Raw genomic sequence first — 17,933 nt, 5'->3', positions numbered from 1 at the left:
AAAAATTCAAAAAGGCACGCACAAAAATGGACAATACTACAATTTAAATATTGAATATATTTAGGGAAAATATTTGATTTTGTTTTTAACTATTTCCCTGTAATTTACCTTTAAATTTTATGTATTTGACTTGTGTTTCACATTTCTGAAGGGTAGGTTCTATGGCTCAGTCTGAGGACATAAAATTGTGTTTGAGGAGTATGACTGCATGTAAGATTACCACATATGCTTACAAAGACTACAAGTCAATTCTTTAACTATTAGAATTTGCCCCATAGAAATCATATTAGAGATTGCAACATTTCTTGTCATTCCATGTATGTTATGAGATTCCTTAAGAATTTAAAGAGGTGACCCTTTGACTAAAACCTTCTGTTATTCTTAATGCTTTTAAGAATAAGCAGTTTGGCTTGTTTTATTTTCAGAGTTAAGGAAGTACAGTTTTAATTACAGTATGTTACTTTGCAAGATTGATATGTTTAATTCTCAGCTTATTGAGATAGTAAGAAAATGTTAAATTTTTCTTTAAATATTTATGAAACAATATAGTAACATAAAATTCCATTTATTTTCAAAGTGGTTAACCATCCCTAAAGAATCATTTTAATGGATGTTTATATTTCAAAATGGAATTCATTATTTTTCTCATTTGTAATATTTTCATACTTGGTTCCCAGGTGAAAATGACTCAGAAAAAAGAAGTTACTTTACCATTTTTGTTTACACCATTTAAGTAAGTGCCTTACATTTTTTTATTAACTTGAAGGAAAGAATTTTCCACCGAGTTTGCAATTTTTCACTGAGTGATAGGATTAGTTTACTTATACAGTTTGCCATTTTATATACATTAGTGTAAACTCCAAATTGAAATCCTCTTCTATTGCTGTTGTTAAATAATGAGCCAGGTGCTAGATAACTTTGAATGGCTGGAAGAGGGATGGGGGAATGGAGAGATACATGAGAAATATTAAGCAGGTGAACTCCACAGGGCTTGACTGGTTGGCTAGGAAGGTGTGGGGGCAGGAAAGAGTGTGACTTCCTGGCACTTGGCTTGGTTGATTAGGAAGATGCTGGTACCATGTGGCTTATTGAAAGAAGAACTAGTTCAGGAGACAAAGATGAATGTTACTAAGTTCAACTTACATTTGAAGATATCAGTTAATTAATTAGAAAGAGGGGCTTGGATCTCAGAAGATGTATGTTGCTTGTGAAGATTTTGAAGCCGTGAGAATAAAGATAGGCTGGGCGCAGTGGCTCATTCCTGTAATCCCAGCACTTTGGGAGGCTGAGGCAGGCAGATCTCTTGAGCTCAGGAGTTTGAGACCAGCCTGGGCAACATGGTGAAACCCCGTCTCTACTAAAAATGCAAAAACTAGCCGGGCATAGTGGCGCATGCCTATAGTCCCAGCTACTCGGGTGGCTGAGGCAGGAGAATTGCTACACATGTAGGAGGCTCTAGAATTCTGGGAGACATCAGCTTCTACTGGGTGGGTGTATTAGGGTTCTCTAGAGGGACAGAACTAATAGGATAGATGTATATGTGAAGGGGAGTTTATTAAGGAGTATTGACTCACATAATCACAAGGTGACGTCCCAGAATAGACCGTCTGCAATATGAGGAGTAAAGAAGCCAGTCTGAGTCCCAAAACCTCAAAAGTAGGGAAGCTGACAGTATAGCCTTCAGTCTGTGGCCAAAGGCCCGAGAGCCCCTAGCAAACCACTGGTGTAAGTCCAAGAGTCTAAAAGCTGAAGAATTCGGAGTCTGATGTTCAAGTGCAAGCAGCTTCCAGCGCAGGAGAAATATGAGGCTGGAAAACTCAGCAAGTCTGCTCATTCCACATTCTTCTGCCTGCTTTATTCTACCTGTGCTGGCAGCTGATTAGATGATGCCTACTTGAGGGTGGGTCTGCTTCTCCCACTCCACTGACTCAAAGGTTAATCTCCTTTGGCAACAATGTCACAGACACACCCAGGAACAATACTTTACATCCTTCAATCAAGTTGACACTCAATATTAACCATCACAGTAGGCAAAGAAGAGAGCTGACTTTGGTGAGCAGCAGATTTTGCTGTCCCAGGTCCAGGAAGATGTGTTTTCCTTGAATCAGGAAAGGGAAGATCTACATCACAGACCTGGCTCTGCACTACTGACTGTATATGTGGGCTTGCATCTTTGAGGTTCACATTCAATTAGCAAGGATTTTGCTATTGACCAATTAAATAGAAATTGTTTTATCTATGAATCTTAAGGATGTGATGGAATGACTTCATTGGAGTTATTTTTGACAACTTCTGTTGCACTAGTGTGATATTCATAAATTAGAAAGGCGGCCGGGCACGGTGGCTCACTCCTATAATCCCAGCACTTTGGGAGGCCGAGGCAGGCGGATCACAAGGTCAGGAGTTTGAGACCAGCCTGGCCAATATGGTGAAACCCCGTCTCTACTAAAAAATACAAAAATTAGCTGGGCATGGTGGCGGGCACCTGTAGTCCCAGCTACTTGGGAGGCTGAGGCAGGAGAATCGCTTGAACCCGGGAGGCAGAGGTTGCAGTGAGCTGAGATCGCGCTACTGCACTCCAGCCTGGGCAACAGAGCGAGACTCCATCTCAAAAATAAAAGAAAGGCATAAATATTACATTACCCTCTGAATACTGTGGTTGTATACTTGAGTTTGTATGTGTGTATATATATGTGTATAGGAGAGTAAAAATAAAATGAAATTAGGATTTTGCAAGTTACAATCATATAAAATTGATTACCCTAAATATATCATTAGGATATTATGTTATTTACATCTCTTATGCTAATTCTAATTTTCTTTTATTGTAGTATAGTAGAATTGAGATTTGTTAATGGAATTGGTTCTGAGGAATATATAAATGTTCATACGTTTTTCAAGAAATATTGATTGACTAGTATGTGTTTTGCGGATATAGCAGTGAACAGGATAGACAAAGGCTTTGCATTCATAGAGTTTATTTGTACAGTAGTGTCACAGGCAAACTATAACCAAATGAAGAAGTGAATAAGAAATACATTATCAATTCCTTTTATGAAGAAAATACACAGGCTGTTGAGAGTGAGAATAAGTGAGGGTTACTTTAGACCAGCCACTTTAGAAAGGCTGGTTAGGAGCCTGGCCAGTGTGGTGAAACCCTGTCTCTACCAAAAAATATAAAAATGAGCCAGGCATGGTGGCACCTGCTTGTAATCCCAGCTACTCGGGAGGCTGAGGCATGAGAATCACTTGAACCAGAGAGGCAGAGGTTGCAGCAGTGAGCCAAGATCCCACCACTGCACTCCAGCCTGAGCAACAGAGTGAGGCCCTGTCTGAAAAAAAAAAAAAAGAAAAAGAAAAAGAAAAAGAAAAGAAAAGAAAGAAAGGCTAGTCAGGGAAGGACTCTTCGTCAAGGGTTCAGGTGCACACTGCTACCCCTTTTTCCACGTGGCATGGTAACTGATCATAGACTTCCCCTATTTTGATGTTCAGTGTCTGCCTGCACATACATATTCAAAGCCACTGTGTCCTCTGGGGGTCTGGCAGGATGGCTGATTCCCATGTACTGGTTCACCCACTCTAGAGCGTAGTGACCAGCCCTGCCTGTAGACCTGTCTGGCTAAAAATCACCACTTGCTAAAAGCCTGCAATATGGTCAAAAAAATCTAAGATAACATGAGAAATGGACTCTTGAGGTCATATGAAATTCAAGGAACAGAACCAAACCTAAAAACATTAAAATTCTCAGAAATATTTAAGAAACTATTGCATCCATAAAACAAAAGCAGCATTAACTTTGCAAAATGTAGAAAGGTACTAGATGCATTAAAAATAACTTCTACATTTAATAAGAAAATAAATATTTCATAAGAATGCAACAAAAAACTTAAAGATAAGTTGTATAAGAATGGTCCAAATGAGAGGCAGATCCTCCAAATTAGAATAGGAAGTGAGTGGACCTCAAACTAAATGAAATGAATTTTAAGTAATAGATGGATTGAGTAAGAAGCTGGAGGAAATTAAGGACATGATGTATACATAGAAAGCATACATTTCTTCATCCGCCCCCCCACCAAAAAAAAACAATGACAATCAGAAACTTAAGGGAGAAAGAAACATTTCAAACTTTACAAGAAAGCATGCTTCAAATATAAAGCACCCTCAGATGTGGCATGATTTTGAACAGTTGCTAGGAGTGTGAGAAAGGGAATTCATTTGAACATTGTCATGTGGATCAAGGCTTTAAAGAAATAGATGAGAAAATCTAATTGTAGCATAAAACTTTGTTTTTCAGTGGACAGTATTTAAATAGTCGTGATGATATAAATATTGGTTTTCAGCTTTTAGAGTCAATCCTTGGACAAAGCAGGGAAGAATGAATTATGATTACAGAATAGAATGCAAATGTTAGCAGCCTTGAAAATGTACAAGTGCAGTTAACAGGTTGGAAGGCGGAGAGGGAAGGAAATGTACATGGAATAGTAGCGGTGCTATTGTCTTCATGAAATAGAATATGGAGAATTTTATCTTTAGTTGAATTCGTCAGAGGTTTAGGTATTAGTTTTTGTTTTGTTTTGTTTTGTTTGAGACTGACTCTCGTTCTGTTGCTCAGGCTGGAGTGCAGTGGCGCAATCTCGGCTCACTGCAACCTCTGCCTCCTGGGTTCAAGCCATTCTCCTGCCTCAGCCTCCTGAGTAGCTGGGCTTACAAGCGCGCCACCATGCCCAGCTAATTTTTGTGTTTTTAGTAGAGATGGGGTTTCACCATGTTGGCTAGGCTGGTCTCGAACTCCTGACCTCGTGATCCACCCACCTCGGCCTCCCAAAGTGCTGGGATTACAGGCATGAGCCACCACGCCCAACCTTAGGTATTAGATTATCAAAGTAACCAAGGTCACCAAAAGAGGAGGTAAAAATGTGATATAGCCAAATTGAGTGGGGAGGAAAGCCAGAGACAACCGGGGGTTAACAAAAAGTACCCCCAGTCATCAAGTCAAGAAAAAGTAAGAAGAACATGTTTTTTAAAAATGTAGGCAACTACCGGAATAACTAAAAACAAACACATGTAAAAGTTTTTGGTCTGGGTTGGTGAACTGAGAAATGATAAAGAGTTATTATGCCCTTGTGTAGTGTTTGATTTTTAAAAAATATGTGCATATATTGGCTTTGATAAAACTTATTTTTAAAAGTATGTTTATCAAAATAAATAGATATTCTAATCATTGGCACAAATTCAGTAGAATATGTAATTGGAAAAGGATACTATTCATAATAGAAATAAAATACCCAGCAATAAAATAATGAGAAATGTATATTGTAAAGAAAACTGTCCAATTTTATTAAGGACATAACAGACAATATAAACAAACAAATGTTGGATAGTACTGTTCAATATTGTAAAAATGTCGGTCCTCTCCAAATTACTTACTGAATATGGTATTATAACAAAAGGATTTTTGTATAACTCAAAAACATAATTTTAAAATTTATATCAAAAATAAATTCTCAAGAATAGCTTAATTAGTTTTGAGAAAGAAGAACAAGATAAGAGATTTGCTCTGCTAGATAACAGAACACATTCTAAAGCTATTATAACTCTAAAAAATGTAGTATTGATGCAGGCCAAACATATAGATTTAGTGGAACTGATTCGTGAGTACATAAAGAGATAAGATTCACTTGTCTACAACATGCACCTTGACTTATGATGGGGTTACATCCCTAAGTTGCAAATATTGTAAGTGCAAAATGGATTTAATACATCTAACCTACTGAACATCATAGCTTAGTCTAGCCTACCTTTAATGTGCTGAGAACACTTAACATTAGCCTACAGTTGGTCAGAATCATCTAACATAAAGCCGACTGTATAATAAAGTATTGAATATCTCATGTAATTTATTGAATACTGCATTGAAAGTGAAAAACAAAATGATTGTATGGGTACTCAAAGTATGCTTTCTACGGAATGCATATCACTTCCATGTTAGCTGAAAAATCCTAAGTCAAACTCTCATAAGTTTGGAACTATCTGTATATGGGATTTGGTTTTGACTGAAGGTGGTGTTTCAAATCAGTAGGAGAAAGATTTGTACTAAGAAAATTAACTATTCATTTGGAAAAAATAAGGCTAGCTCTTGTAACCTCATTTCATTCACAAAACTAAATTCTACATTGATTAAAGAACTGAATATTTAAAAATAAGTAAAAGTGTGAGGTCTATAAAATATAAAATTTAACAGTCATATGGAAAAGATATTAGCTAGCACCATAATCAGAATTTTATTTTATCATTTTTTTTAATAGAGATGGGATCTCCCTATGTTGCCCAAGCTTATCTTGAACTCCTGGGCTCAAGCGATCTGCCTGCCTTGGCCTCCCAAAGTGCTGGGATTGCAGGCGTGAGCTACTGTGCCTGACTGTAATCAGAATTTATTAATTATATCAGTTATATAAAATTGGAAAATATACCAGAACCAGGTGGAATACTAAATTGAAAATTATTTTTTAATCATTTAGGGAGATGTGAACCACAGAAATTATTTGTTAAATTATTTTTAAGAGTATTTACTTTCACTCATTAAAAATTTCATTCCTCATTTGAGGTATTTTGAGATAGAATATTTGAGGGCATTGACTAAATGTTAGCTCTGCATTACAAGTCTTTAATGTTTGGTGTTATCAGAAAAAACAGTTATCACCATTTACTGAGTACCATCGACCCTTTATTTCTTTAGTCCAGTGGGTTTTTTTCACATTAACATCATATGTTTCTTTTTAATCACTTTTATATATGCACATAACGTCAGCATGTCTTCTTAGAAACTATATCAAGTAAATGTGGGCCTATAAACATAAAAGATCAAAGAGTACTGTTGTCACACATGCTTTTAGCAAAAAAGATAACCCAGGTTCTTTTCACAAACTATTGTGTAATAAAGTCTTTCCTTTTGTATAAGCATCATTTTTTTTTGTTCTTAGAAATATATTGTTCACTTGTCTGTTCTTAATTTGAGAAAATTCATCTAGGACGTTGGCATCTGAAAATTCATAGTATCAAAATTTTCATGACATGATTAATTTCACCAGCATTATTAGATTTTAGTTTAATAGTATCTTCACCATTTTTCCATTGTCTTGTTCAGTCTTTTCTAGCATAGTTATGAGTAATTGGTGAATAATAAAATAATTCCTAGGGTAATGAAATAGCAAATGTTTCAGGACATAGGAAAAATAAAATTGCCAAGATTCTTTATCTTAGGCTTGTAAAAGGGTCTAACAGGGCCATGTGGTAATTGCATATCCTATTTTTTTGCAAAAATAAGTAAATTTTCTCTTTGATATTTTAAAGACCTCTAAAAAGAATAAAAGTCATAAAACATCCATTCTGATAAAGAGAACTGCTAAAAAACAAACACCTGAAGCTAAAATTGGGTCCGGCAGACCCTGGTGATGATATGCTGAAGGATGACCAGCAGGTGGAGCTCCATGACCAGGCGAGGCATAAAAGGGTCACCCATCTGTAAAAGGAGGAAAAACACTTTATGTTTAAAATCGTATACTTTAGAGGCTGGAGTAAGACAAGAAATAATTCAAAAGAAAAAATGCCACAGAATAAGAAGAAAGCAAAAAAGATCTCTTAAGAGATATCTTAGGGGGGAAAATATGGAATTGGGAAGGAGATATATACCTTGCCAATAGAAGCAAAAATATTTGTTACTTTTTTATTTGAAAATTATTATATAAATTTGAGAAACAAAGAAATTTTAACAAAAAACTGTATTTTCTACTAAAATGGCAACAGTATTTGGTTTCTCTTATAAAATTTGTTTCTTGTAGCTGATAAAGGCCCTTCCCTTAGACCCAACTTAAATACTAGCTTGTATGTAAACCTTTCTACCAGTTTACCTATCTGATTTACTAATTATTTGTAAGAAACATAATTTTCTGCTTCAAAACTGAAATTTATCTTTAAAAAAAACTTCTGTGCATCACATACCTACATAGAAAAATATTATTCATTTGTTCACTTATGACATGAAGGGTGATATGATTCTATATCATTGATCATGCTAAAGGAATGAAAATTATTCTAGAAATAACTTTTTATCCTGCTTTCTCTGTCTTTATACTCTTAAAATATTTTTCCCTTTAAATAGACATTCTAAAAAGGAATAGACAAGTATTACTAAAATATTAGGTCATGTGTAGGTGAAAGCAAAAAAAAATTTGTAACAAAAATCAGAGTAAGAAAGGGCAGCATTTTAGGAGATCTTGTCCTCTAAACACTAGCTGACCCTGAATAATTGATAAAATTCCTGATAATCCTAAAATGTGTTTTACCTTATTCTATAGTATTAAGTAACCATTAAAAAAAGAATAGTAACAATTACAGCAAAGTAATGTGCACAGATTAAGACAACTCATTTCTCTCTCTTTTTTTTAACTTAAACATGACATGTTTATAGATTCTTTAAAACTTGATATTTTCAATAAAAACGATTTAGTCAATAAAGGAAATTTTTCCTCACAAATTACTATGTAGAATGTTGTATTTCAAACATGTTGCTTTTTAAGTTAATACTTCATTAGTTTATCCATATCTGTAACTATGCATAGATTAAAGGGAAAATGAACAACAAATAGTAAAACCATCACTTTTCCTTGTGGGCAATCTGAATTTGGGCAGTTGATAGGAAGATATATTAGTTTTCTAGGGTTGCCATAACAAACGACCACAACCTACATGGCTTAGCATAACAGAAATACATTCTTTCACAGTTCTAGAGACTAAAGTCCAAAATTAAGGCTAGGAGTCCAAAATCAAGGTGTCACCAGAACCATGCTCCCACCAAAGGCTTAGAGTAGAATCTTCCCTTGCCTCTACCTAGCTTCTGGGGGCTGCAAGCAATCCTCGGTTTCCTTGGCTTGTAGCTTTATCATTCCACTCTCTATCTCTGTCATCAGTGGTCTTCTTCCTTGTGTCTCTGTCTCCAGATCTCCCTCTCAAGGACACCAGTCACTAGATTTAAGGTTCACCCTAATTTAGTATTAATGTGCTTTAGCTTGATGATGTCTACAAAGACACTATTTCAAAATCAGGTCACATTCCCAGATACCAGGGGTTAGGATCTTTTTGGGGGGACACAATTTAACTCTCAACAGAAATTAATAGTTTACATTTGTCATCATTTCAGCCATTGCAGAGTAATTATCTTACAATGCTTCATTGATTTACTTAACCAGTATTTATTGTTTTCCTACTGTGTCCCAGGCACTATACTGGATGTTGGAAAAGATAGACGTAGTGCCTGCCCTTGTTGGACACAAAGTCTAATGGGAACATATAGACAGTATAGCAAATGATACAGCGTGATAAGGGATAGTTCAATGTATTATGAGTGACTGTTTTTGTAAGAACAGTTGAGGAGCACCAAACCCACAGATGAGGGATGCAAATTTATAGGAAGTTAAATAAGACAACTTCAGTGAAGGCAGTGTTGGAAAGAGAACTTTTGATTTGTTGATACCTCAGAGAGCAGCTGAGATGGAGACGCAAGAAGTCTTCAGCTCAACGCACTTCTGAGGTAGTAACAGCCAATATACTAGCTTTCATTAACTTGACACTAATTGCTATGGGCTGCAGTGGGTCTGAGACAGCTAAGGATGTGGACTTAAGGTGGGAAAGTATGGCAGTGATGTGCTAACAAGAGACTCAGCTCTCTGAGAGAGGGAAAGACTCCCATTAATAGCCTTTGCCAATTTCATTGGTATAAATACGCTCACTATGATCAATCTCAAGCTACCAAGGATGATGCGACTAGAGAAAGGGAAGGGTTGTACACCATCTGCTCTCGGGAGCTGATGTGAGCAGCCCTCAGCACGCCACTGAGGGAGGGAGAGAAGGGAGTAAGGAATTGAGGCAAGGGGAGAGAAAGCCAGGTGTTGAGAGCTAATAGAAAGTGCTTTCCAATGTTGGCTTTGCATTGTCCTTGGAAGGGAATTTTGCAGGGAGTGGGGAGATCTGCATTTCCAATGAAACATCGTTGTATACTTATATTTTAATATTTCTTTATGATGACTTCTTATTTTGAAGCCAAATAGAAGAAACTTAATAGTTTTTTTTTTGCCTTACATTTTTCATGTTAAATATATTAAAGAAAATGTATTTTAGCTAAGGGACAGTAGATGCAAATGTAATAATAAAATATTATAGCCCTCTAGAAATAATGGGCTTATAGAATTTAATGAATATTTTAAACATTTTATTAAAATATTTTAATGACTCAAAACCCACTTTTGTAATGTGAAAACAAAGGATAATTTTTTTCCTCATATCAACCTAAATGAACTCTTCTACCTTTTTTTCTTTTCTTTTTTTTCTTGATCTCTGTGGCTGCATGTGAGTATCCAGCTGTGCCCTGAGCTAACACTGTTATCTATGCAGTGATTCTGGAGTTGGGTAGTTTTTCCCCCTGATCTCTTATGGACCCCATCTGTTCTAAAGTTCCTTGTTTAAATGTAAAATACCTTCCGTGGCCTGGTGGTTTTAATTATGTTACTAGCTCTGTGGTCTGATCATTTAGGAGTTTCTTTGGCATTCCTCCTGGCTGGCTTCCAGCCATTTCTTTGTTTATACTTTTTACCACAAGCAAATCTCATCATCTCCAAAGATGATATATCTGAAAGTCCTCAGTTTGTCACACCAGTCACAAGTATCTGAAAAGAGGGGAAGAAAATAATCAAATCCTTTTCCCCAAGTTTGAAATTCAGGAATTTTATATATTTTTTTGGTAATGTCATGAATAGTATAGTGATTTTTAAATGTATAGTTGTTTTATATATGATATTTTTAAATTCAGGAATAATTCTTGTGGGAATTATAAGATGTTTTTGACATTATAAAAGTGGGAATAAAAAATATTTTAGAAGATAAATATCCTAAACCAAGAGTTAGAGAATTTCATGAGGATTTTTCATAAGTTTGTTGGTATGTTTTCCATGTGTAGTTTCCCATGCATTTTCTTGTTGGGAAAATAGCACCATGTATTTTTAATTGCCATTTCCATCATCAGTCCTATCTTCTCCTTCCACTATTATGTATGTTTGTTATGGCCTGGATAACTGGAGTAAGAAAAATGCCACAGGATATAGGTCCCAGCTACTCAGGAGGCTGATATGGGAGGATCACTTGAGCCAAGGAGATCAAGGCTCCAGCAAACCTCAGTCACACCACTGCATTCCAGTCTGGGTGAAGAAGCAATACCTTGTCTCAAAAAACAAAAAATAAAAACAAAAAAAACCAGACTGTTGCAGTTGTTCAAGCAAATGATGAGGTCTTGCACCATTGCTTTCCTCATGACTACCCGCTCACAGTTATTATGTACTTAGTGTATGCAAGGCACTGTTTTAAATAATTTATCAGTGTTCGCTCATTTAATTCTTAAAACAGTCTGATATGGCAGGTACTGTTATTACAGATACTTCGGCTGCAGTGGTTTGACTTAGGATTTTTTGACTTTATGATGGTGTGAAAGCTATACGCATTCAATAGAAACCGTACTTCAGCAACAGTATTCAATAAATTACATGAGATATTCAGCACTTTAGTATAAAACAAGCTTTGTGTTAGATAATTTTGTCAAACTGTAGCCTGATGTAAATATTCTGAGTACATTTAAGATAGGCTAGGTTAAGCTATGATGTTTGGTTGGTTAGGTGTAAACGGAAATTGACTTAAGATATTTTCAGCTTATGATGGGTTTATTGGGATGTAGCATTAGCTTAAGTTGAGGAGCACCTGTATCTCATTTTCACATGAGGAAATTGAATCAGAAAGATACTTCCCCCAAGTAACAGAATTAGTAAACGTTGAAGCTAGGATGGAACCCAGGCAGTCTGGCACAGAATCTATCACTAACCAGAGTGAGATTTATCCTTCCCAGTGTCCTCCTTGAGAAATACTGCTTTAAGATTGACAAGATAGGAATGGAAGGAAGTTAGGGATTTAAGGTACAATGGAAGTTGAATCATTAAGCCCTAGGCAATGGCCAGGTGTAAGAGAAAGGGGAAGTGTTGAAGTGTGAAATTTCCTGTTTTGAGAGATGTTGGACATATATTATGATTTACTAAACTGCTGCTCATAGGAGGAGGGTCAAGTTCAGTTGTGGATCTGCTGAGTTTGAGCTGTCTGTAGAACAGCATCATGGTGTGACTGTATAGACAATCGGAAATCTGAATCTAAAGCTCAGGAGCAGGAATCAAGCTCTAACTATAGATTTTGGAAATTATCCATACCCTAGTATTAATTGATGCTGTGAGGCTGGGTGAAATCCCTCAGTTAAGGATACTAGAGGCTGGAATATTGGGCAAGGACAGAGAGAAAGCGTAGGAAGTGCTAATATTGTTTTTCCCTATTTTTACATTTTGTAAAATAGATTTTCAATACATGATGAAACTGGGATGCAGAGACTTTAAAAAGTTCACATGAAGCTTTTAAGCACATATAAGCATTTCATTACAGTGATTTTTATGTTCCTTGATCATAGTTGACACTAGTTCTTTTGCTCCAGCCTAATAAATCACTCAGCACCTGTAATATAAAATGATATTTTCTGTGGTAAAATTTTAGAAAAATGACATAAACTTGTCAGTTTGCAAACACTATAGTGTTTACCATGAATTCATGACATCAATATGTAGTTTATCTGGCAGAATGTAGAAAAATGTATTAATCACTAGAAAGTATGATAATTATTATTTAAATGTTATATATGTTGAAAGAATCTTAGGACAAACAGGTGAAGTCTTATGGTATTTTGTGATATATATAATAATATTTTTGAAACTGCTTTTGTTTGTTAATAAAAATAGAAATTGCGTGGAGAAATTGCGTGGACAAAAAACAGATACAATGACTGATCCAGATACTCTTGTTTTCAGATTTTTTTCTCATGCTGTTTTAATTGTAAACTGTTATACAATTGGGTTACTAAAACCCTTGATGGGTTCTAGTAATCACCAACTAGTAAGTCATAAAACTTTTGTAACTTACTGTATTTCAGAATTGTTATTCAGATTTTCCAAATTATTCTTTGTGAGTTATGTATGATGTCATGAAAACACTGATTTTTGTGTTTTTCATTCGTATTTTAAAATATTTAGTTATTCTAGTTTTATAGCTTTAACATCCCATTTTAAAGCAAGACTTAAAAAAGTTTTTTCGTAATAGAATATACACCAAACACAACCTTAGTATTTATCAAAGAAAAACACAAATTCAAGTTAGACATACTTTTTTCCATTTTTGAAATTAGCAAAAAAGATTTTTATATGATTATGTTGCTAAATGGACACAAATTGCTGTTGTAGTATACACGTATATAATCACTCTTTTGGAGAGTAAATTCCACACTGTAAAGAACCTTAAAGGATTTAAAATCTTTAACCAAGCAATTCCATCGTGTGATACAGAACTTCAGGAAGTGAATGTGAAAAAGTCTTTGCCCCAAGGTATTCATCTTAGGATTGCTTATAATCAAAAAAATGGAAAACCACATAATTGAACAATAATAACCTGTCTACTAGAAGGACTATGCAACCATTAAATGTTCTGTTTTCAGGTTCTAATATGTCTTAGAATAATGTTTATAATATAATCATCAACAAAATGCAACTTACAAAGTTACACATTTGGTATGATTACAACTACATTAAAAATTTGTGTGTGTGTGTGTGTGTGTATATATATATATAAAGGGAATTTAATGAAAAATGCTAACATTAGTAAGATATGTGCTCTGGCAGTGATTTTTATTTTTTACTCATGCTTTTTTGTATTTAACTATTAAAAATAATTACATGTTTTTTGATGAGAAAAATGTTTTTATAAGACAAGTATTTCTATAGTTTATAGTTTTCTGAATAGGTTTACATAAAGGCACATAATGAGACATAAAGTTTTTTAGCAAAGAAAAATAGGCAAAATGTAAAATAAATTTTGCCTGTTTTCCCATGCACACACATTGAAAGGAAACACAACAAAAATTTCAAAGCATGTTGGAGAAAGCCCTAAGGCATATGATGTCTGGTATTTGAAGAAGTGCAGGAAAGAGCAAAAGAGAGGAATGGGCAGGGGCCATATCTCTCCTCATAGGCAGGTTTAGCATTTGTACTTTGTCCTCAAAGTAGTGGATTTTAAGGCATGGTTAGATTTGCATTTTACACATATCATTCACAGGTACCTGTGAGTTGTGGGAAGCAGGTTTTCCTCCACTTTACAGATAATAAACCTGAAACTCCCAAGTCCTTAGTTACCTTGCTAGTGAGATTTACAGCTAAAACTTGAATCTAGACAGTCTCTCTCCTAATCTGGTGTCTTTTTTTGCCATTCCTTCTGCCTCAAATGATATGTAATTTAGTACCTTTATTTTTTAAAGGGAATACCATCAGATCTTTTTTGGTAAATTAGTAAATTTGGTGAAATTTGGTAAGTATTCTTTTAAGCAGATTTAGATCACATGTATAGTTCAGTAATATAGTAAATAACGGTATTTCTGTGGAATGCTTGGTCTACTAATGTTGCTGTGGTTTATTTAATCATTTTTCTCAAAATCTGATCTTAATGACAGCTCATTATATAGACATAGTCAGTTTTTATTGTTAAGAAGTTATTCCGTTTCTGAATAAGGAGCTGTCAGGGAGGTAAGCCAACAAGTTTAGTGTCATAACACCTTTGTGAAAATTTGAGTGTTTCAGTCTCTCTATATGATGCTTCATGCATTAGGGCTCATAATTAATTCATAAAAGTAGAATTTTAAGAAACCTTTTCTATACAGTTTTGTCTCACTTTTTTTTTCATTTTTATAGTCACAAAAGATATGAGTTATAACATGTGATAAAATTAGTGGATCTCCTTCTTCTCTGGCCTTCCAAGTTTCCTATTGTCTGCATTCAAGTATCCTTTCCTATTCCTCATTATGCTAACTAGTTTTCCTAACATAGGAACCAAACATTCAGTTAATATTTTAGATGCCCCTTACTATTCAAACTCTCCCTTAATATCTAAAATTCAAAAACTGAATAGATGTAGATAATACCATATTTTCTTGTTAAACTAAGTTGGTATCAGACTCTTATTATCTTAATTCAAAAGGTGAAATGAATTGGATATTCATTGTACAACTGCTTTCTAATATCTTTCAGTTTCCTCACTCTTATTTTCATCCTGATTTTAGGAATAAAAATCATCCTGATTTGGTCTATGGAATAAATGGTAATATTCTTTGAAAGTTCTTATCAGCAAATTAATATCATGATAGGTTTTTTTCAGCCATTTAGTTCTTAATGTGCCTTCTTTTTCACTGAAGACATGGTTTGTTTTTTCTCATCAGTAGACAGTATGTTTTTATTATCCTCATTTTCCATCATCTTTTAGGCATTTAAGTGCAGATTTGATCACTTAAGTAACTTTCCAGCAATTATTAAGGCTTTAAGAATTTTTTTCTATGATAGTCTTTCATTTTTTTAAATCTCATTTTTAGAAAGAGGGTCTCACTCTGTTGCCCAGGCTGCAGTATAGTGGCCCAGTCATGGCTCACTGGAGCCTTGACTTCCTGGGCTCAAGCTGTCCTCCTGCCTCAGCCTTCTGAGTAGCTAGGACAACAGGTGAGCAACACCATGCTTGGCTAATGTTGCCAAGGCTAGTCTCGAGCTCCTGGCCTCAAGCAATCCTCCTGTCTTGGCCTCCCAAAGTACTAAGTGCCTGAGTCACTGCACCCAGCCTGTATTATGGTCATTTTTGTTTATCAAAAATTTACATTCCATTGCTGGCTTATTCTTTATAAGGGCATGAGAGTTAATTAACACTGCAAATATCCCAGAGACTTTATAGATGAATAATTTATCATTATTATACTATATTATATCTAAAACTTGTATTATTTTGGAAAAAGAAGAAAGATAGGTCTAGAGGGAACTGGAAGGAATCTAAACTCTTTGGTGTCAATGTTTAAACTGCTTTCTTGAAAAGAAAACATATTCTCTGAACAAAGATTCTCGTACCAAGTAAATCAATTTACTTTTCACAAGTAAGACTAACTAATCAGGGTCTTTTTTATTAGCATCTGAGAACATATTTTCATTCCAGAAGTCTTCTCTTCACCATATTAAATTATGTAGTTCCTTCATCCTTTCCTTAGGGAAAGTTAATTTTCAACCCTGTATTTGATCTTGCTGCTATTCTGAATCCACTCCAGATGTCCTTGTCGCTGTTTGTGCTATCAACCTAGAAGCAAGGAAGTGCTAGGCATATGCATTCATTAAGAGGGAACTGATAAAAATTTGCTATTGGATTCTGAATATTATAAAAGAAATATTAATTGAAATAAAAATAATATAAGGAAGTTAAGTAGAAATGTAGCTTATATGAGTAATCTAGGAATTTTAGTTTGAAAATTTTCTTTGTAAAATTGATGCATTATATACATATTTTAGGGGGACATGATACATTCATATAATCAAATCAGGGAAATTTGGATGTCCATTACCTTAAATAGTTATCTTTTCTGTACACCAGGAACTTTTTAATTATTCTGTTCTAGCTATTTTGAAATGTATAATAGATTAATGTTAACCATAGTCATCCTACTGCTCTATTGAACACCAGCTCTTATTTCTTCTATCAAACTGTGTTATTTATACTTATTAATCCACCTCTCTTCATTGCCTTCTCCCCTCTACTTTTCTAACCTCTGGTAACCACCAGTCTACTCTCTACTCCCTGTGTACTGTTGGTGGGAATGTAAATTAGTACAACCACCATGGAAGACAGTTTGGAGTTTCCTCAAAAAACTAAATATAGAACTACCATATGATCCAACAATTCCACTACTAGGTATATATATCTAAAAGAAAGGAAATCAATATATTGAAGAGATAATCTGCACTCCCGTGTTTATTGCAGTACTACTCACAGTAGCTAAAATATGGAATCAATCTAAGTGCCCATCAGTAGATTAAGGGATAAAGAAAATATGGTATATATACATGATGCAATGTTATTCATTCATAAAAAAGGAATGAAATCCTGTCACTGGCAGCAACATGAGTGGAACTGGAGATCATTATGTTAAGTGAAATAAGAGCGACACAGAAAGACAAATTTTACATGTTCTCACTCATATGTGGGAGCTAAAAAGAATAGATAGGAAATGTTCTTACCATCCATTCAGATAAATAGAATTCCCTGCAAAAGGTTGTGCCCTTAAGAAGTAGAAACTTTTCTGCATCATGGAATAATTTATGTGTTAATTCATGTATAACAATAAAATATTCAATATTTATTGAATAATATTCAATCGATTATCAGCTTTTAGTGATAAAAATGTGTAAAGTGCTTGGATTTATTGCCTGAATAAGGTTTAGAATGGGAATTTTTTTACCTCTGTGGTTTGATGGGTGAATTCTGAGGTCTGGGCACAGGAATTGTGGTGCCAACTCTTTATGTGACTTACTAGAACAACTTTTCCTAAGACTAAAATGACACTGCTGGCTGCTATTGTAGCCTTTTCTTCTTCAGAAATATCCCTGGCTTTCTATTGTGCCTTACATCATCTCTCAGCATTACCTTAGTCTTTGCATTCTAGTGTGTCATTGGCAAATGCCCTTGCCAATGCCCTCACCCTATCTTAAGACTTTTGCCTTAAAGTCAATGCCTGGACTTATATTAGTATAATGACAGCAGCATTGTTTGTATTTGTGTGTTATGTCTTTTCTCATATCCTTTCACTTTTAACATTTTGATGTTCTTATATTTAAGGTATGTCTTCTGTAAGTAGCACATAATTGACTTTGTTGTTTGTTTTTTTATCCAGTATTCTACTTTTTTTTCTTTTAGTTGGTGTTTTCTGACCATTTATACTTACTATAATAACT

General features: G+C 34.8%; 1 protein-coding gene across 12 annotated transcripts in view; it reads left to right on the top strand.

Annotated features, from left to right (window-relative positions):
* Positions 1 to 17,933, top strand: part of PIGN (phosphatidylinositol glycan anchor biosynthesis class N) — a 141,773-nt gene that overhangs the window by 48,306 nt on the left and 75,534 nt on the right. For all 12 annotated transcript variants that reach the window (XM_055102516.1, XM_034943903.3, XM_034943902.3 and 9 more), the window contains one exon: positions 678 to 733. In XM_055102516.1, the coding sequence (XP_054958491.1) occupies positions 678 to 733 (56 nt within the window). The remainder of the gene's footprint in view (positions 1 to 677; positions 734 to 17,933) is intronic.

Source organism: Pan paniscus, chromosome 17 (assembly GCF_029289425.2).
Source record: "Pan paniscus chromosome 17, NHGRI_mPanPan1-v2.0_pri, whole genome shotgun sequence".
Classification (NCBI taxonomy): domain Eukaryota; kingdom Metazoa; phylum Chordata; class Mammalia; order Primates; family Hominidae; genus Pan; species Pan paniscus.
This window is presented reverse-complemented; position numbering and strand designations above follow the sequence as displayed.